Below are 3,912 nucleotides of genomic sequence, written 5' to 3'. Positions count from 1 at the left end.
GCCAGGGAAAGCCAGAGATCAAGCGGAGAAGAGGGCTGCAGGGGAGGCTGGGGAGGAGTGGGTGGGACCCAGGAGGGGGTGGGACGAGGTGAGGCCGGACATCCACACACTGGGGAGGGGTCAGGCCTGAGAAGAGGCCGGGAGAGGTGGAGTTTGACCTCCGTCAGAGGGGCTGAGGTTGGATCCCTGTGAGCAGAGTTAAGGTTAGACTTTGATGAAAACAAAACAAAAACACACGAAGCTGCTCATTCTCAGTGGAGAATGGACTTTGGGTGGCCCGAGGGGTGGGGCTGGCCCTCTCCTACCCCCCACTGCCCTTTACTCCCCACACCCAGCCCCCGGCTCCCCAGGGGACTGGGTCACTCTGGACCTTGCTACTTCCTGCTCCTGGCTGCCACTGCTCAGAGACTATGGAGCTGTGGAAGCAGCTGAGGCAGGCTGGACTGGTGCCCCCAGGGCTGGGCCCACCCCCGCGGGCCCTGAGGGTGGTGCCCCCAGTGAAGAGGGTGGATCAGACCCTCATGTTCCCAGGGGCTGACACTGGAGGTGCCAGGGAGAGTCTGCTGTGGCTCTGGGAGGAGCTGGTGAGTGAGGGGTTTGGAGGGGTAAGAGATGGGGTGGGGGGAGTGGATAAATGAATAGGAATGAATGTAAGTAAAAAGGGCCAGAGATTGAAAGAAAGTCAGAGACAGGAATAGAGAAATAGAGGCAGAGGCAGACACAGACACACCCAGAGAACGATGGACACAGACAGAGACACAGAAAGGCACAAAGAGTGAGAGACAGGACTAGAAAGAGGCAGAGACAGAGAGACCCCGAAAAAGAGATGGAAAGCAGAGATTGAGAGCCGCAACGAGGACAGACTCATTAAATCTGAAAGACAGAGAGGTGGAGACAGTCCAAGGCAAGGGCAGAAAAATAGAGACAGACAGAAAGACAGGGATATGGAAGGACAGAGACAGACAGAGACAGCCAAGTAGAGACAGAGATGGAGACAGATCACAAGAGAGGGAGACCCAAGAAGAGAGACAAAGAGACTAAGGCTCAAGACACAGAGAAAGAACGAGAGAGATGGAGACAGCGAGGGACAATGAAATGGAGAGACCAAGACAAAGGGAGACAGGGCAGAGATCAGAGACAGAAGCAGGATGGCAGAGTCCCGGGACACAGTGAGGATCCCACCTGTGGTGCTGTGGGCCAGGACTGTTAAAGAGAAAGTAATTTATGACACCTGTTAAAGATGGCAAGGCTCTAGGTATGAAGACTGCTGTGATGGGGATTTTGCAGTAGAGGAGAGAGATTGGGCTCAGCTCTGAATACAGCATGGGCAAGGGGGAATTTACGGCCAAGGAGCATGAGAGGGGTCAGGGGGTAGAAAATTCCAAGGAGGAAACATCAGGGGTATAGGGGGGATTCTGGCTCAACCTATCTAGCAGGATTCTTGCTGAAGGCAGGTCAGGGTGAGCCGCCATCACCTGGGGGAGGGTGGAGGGTGAGGAACCCGATCAAATAAGGAGGAGGGGGGATTCTTGCTAAAACTGGATTTTACAAAGAAGTGCTGATGGGCCTAGGAAAAGGTTCAGGATCCTGAGTAAAGTTTGGTCAGGCAAAGAATCTTTTCTGGGACTTGAGCTGAGACCTGCTGCCGCGCAGGTTTCATGGCAGAGGCACACTAACCCCTTGCCCTCTGGGGTGGGATGCCCATGACTCCCCCTTCCCACCCGCAGGTGAACCTCCGCCTAGTGGATGTCCAGCTGCTGGGCCAGCTATGCAGCCTGGGCTTGGAGATGGGGGCACTTCAAGAGGAACTGATCACCTTCCTGGAAGAGGAGGAGGACAGAGAGCTGGAAGGGAAGCAGGAGGGGGCCTGCGGTCCAGCCCCAGGTCACCGCCTCCCCGACTTTGAAATGACTATCTGAGGCCCTGCTGCTGTGCTTTTGGACCCATGAATAGTATGCAAATTTATGCCAAGAAGATGGGGAGATTTGCAGGTCAAATCAACCTGCAAACGTCGATTTGGCATTGGCACGCGCTCCTTGAGCAAGTGCTTTCTCTGAAAATGTCGGAGATTAGATTGAGGGGTGGGCCCCTGAGCTGCGGGCATGTTTGCAGGGGATGTGGGAGGCTTGCAGAGAAACTCTAGGTGTATTTGCAGATGTGCTGCAGGTGTGTTGCAGGGGAGGCGTGGGTCTTTGCAAATATGATGGAGATGCGTGCAGATGGCTATTAAGTGCTTGAAAAGTGGCTAGGTCTGACTGAGGTGTGCTGTACGTGTAAAATACACGCCGAATTTCCAAGTTGGGTGTGATAAAAAGAATAGACAACATTTCAATAATCGTAAAAATTAATTACATTTTGAAATGATAATATTTGAAATGATAATATTCTGGGATAAATAAAAATGTGACTAAAGCTAATTTCTCACCTGTTTGTAAACTCTTACTGTGGTAAAGTACATATAACATAAAAGTTACCATTTTGACTATTTTTAAGTGTACAATTCAGTAGTGTGAAATATATTCACGTTGTTGTGTGAATGTGTTTTCATCTTGCAAAACGGAAACTGTACCCCTTAAACAACAAGTCCCCATTCCCCCTCCCCCAGCCCCTGGCAACCACCCTTCTACTTTGTGTCTCTATGAATTTGCCTACTCTAGGGACTTCATGTAAGTGGGATCACACAGTATTTGTCTTTTCGTGACTGGCCTATATCACTTAGCATAATGTCCTCAGGGTTCATCCATGTTGCAGTGTGTATCAGAATTTCCTTCCTTTTTAAGCCTGAATAATATTCCATACATGTGGTATGTACAACCACATTTTACTTGTCGATGGGCCCTTGGGTTGTTTCTACCTTTTTTGGCTGTGGTGAAATACGTTGCTCTGAACAAGGGTGTACAAATATCTGTCCAAGTCTCTGCTTTCAATTCTTTTGGGTATGTACCCCAGAATTGGAATTCCTGGATTGTATGGTAAGTCTCTGTGTAATTATTTGAGGAAGTGCCATACTGTTGGCTGTACCATTTGTCATTCCCACCAACAGTGCACAAGAGTTCCAACTTTCCACCTCCTCGCCAACACGTTATTTTCATTTTTTTTCTTTTTCCTTTTTTCATGATAGCCATCCTAATGTCTGTGAGGTGATACCTCATTGTGGTTTTGATTTGCATTTCCCTAATAACTGATGATGTTGAGCATCTTTTCCTGTGCTTATTCATCTATTTCTTTTTACATCTTAAAATATGACTGCTAGAAAGCTTAAAGTTACATAAGTAGCTCCCACTGTATTTCTCTTGCACTGCACTATTTCAGACGTTTGAAAAAGGAATGTGGGTGTGAGCAGATGAGCGGCGAGGTTTCCTCGATATTCCCAGACGCGTTGCAATTGTGTTACAGCGCCACCTTCAGGAGACAGGCAGATAGAAGCAGGGCTGCAAATATAACTCCTGCCCAGGTCCACATTTGTAGAAAAGATGCCTAAGACAGCAGGTGGAGGGCTCCAGCCTGAGGAGAGAGCTCTTCTGGGAAGACATTTGGACATTCTTCATAAAACCATTACTCCCAGTGAGGAAAAATACACGCTTGCGTTTCTTCGATTCTTCAAAACAATTTTCTGGTTGGGAGTGAGGATATTCCCAGAGAAGTGAGATGCTGGCAGGTGCTGAATTCCTGTCCGTGGGGATTTCTGTCTTCAGAAAAACCTGCTTCTACTCTAGAGCCCGCGAGCCACAACTACTGAAGCCCGCGCGCCTAGAACAAGAGAAGCCACTTCAGTGAGAAGCCCGCTCACTGCAACGAAGACCCAACACAGACAAAAATAAATAAATAAAATAAAATTTAAAAATACTCTGCTTCTTTTTGTGCACTGGAGTCACCCAAGACTCGAGGGGTTTGGGGGTTTGGGCTCCATCC

General features: G+C 49.0%; 1 protein-coding gene across 1 annotated transcript; it reads left to right on the top strand.

Moving 5' to 3' along the window:
- Nucleotides 1-410: 410 nt before the first annotated feature.
- On the top strand, nucleotides 411-1,919 carry ERICH4 (glutamate rich 4). Its single transcript, XM_065898312.1, has 2 exons — nucleotides 411-584; nucleotides 1,728-1,919. The coding sequence occupies exons 1-2, from the start codon at nucleotides 411-413 to the stop codon at nucleotides 1,917-1,919; spliced, it is 366 nt and encodes a 121-aa protein (XP_065754384.1).
- The last annotated feature ends 1,993 nt before the right edge of the window (nucleotides 1,920-3,912 follow it).

The sequence above is a fragment of the Phocoena phocoena genome, chromosome 20, assembly GCF_963924675.1.
Source record: "Phocoena phocoena chromosome 20, mPhoPho1.1, whole genome shotgun sequence".
NCBI lineage: Eukaryota > Metazoa > Chordata > Mammalia > Artiodactyla > Phocoenidae > Phocoena > Phocoena phocoena.
The sequence above is the reverse complement of the archived record's forward strand: the minus strand, read 5'-3'. Positions and strand labels throughout refer to the sequence as shown.

Excerpts from the sequence above, each read along its gene's own strand:
- ERICH4 (XM_065898312.1), top strand. The coding sequence starts at position 411 with ATGGAGCTGTGGAAGCAGCTGAGGCAGGCTGGACTGGTGCCCCCAGGG. Across the intron at positions 585-1,727 it reads TGTGGCTCTGGGAGGAGCTG|GTGAACCTCCGCCTAGTGGA; the intron begins GTGAGTGAGGGG and ends TCCCACCCGCAG.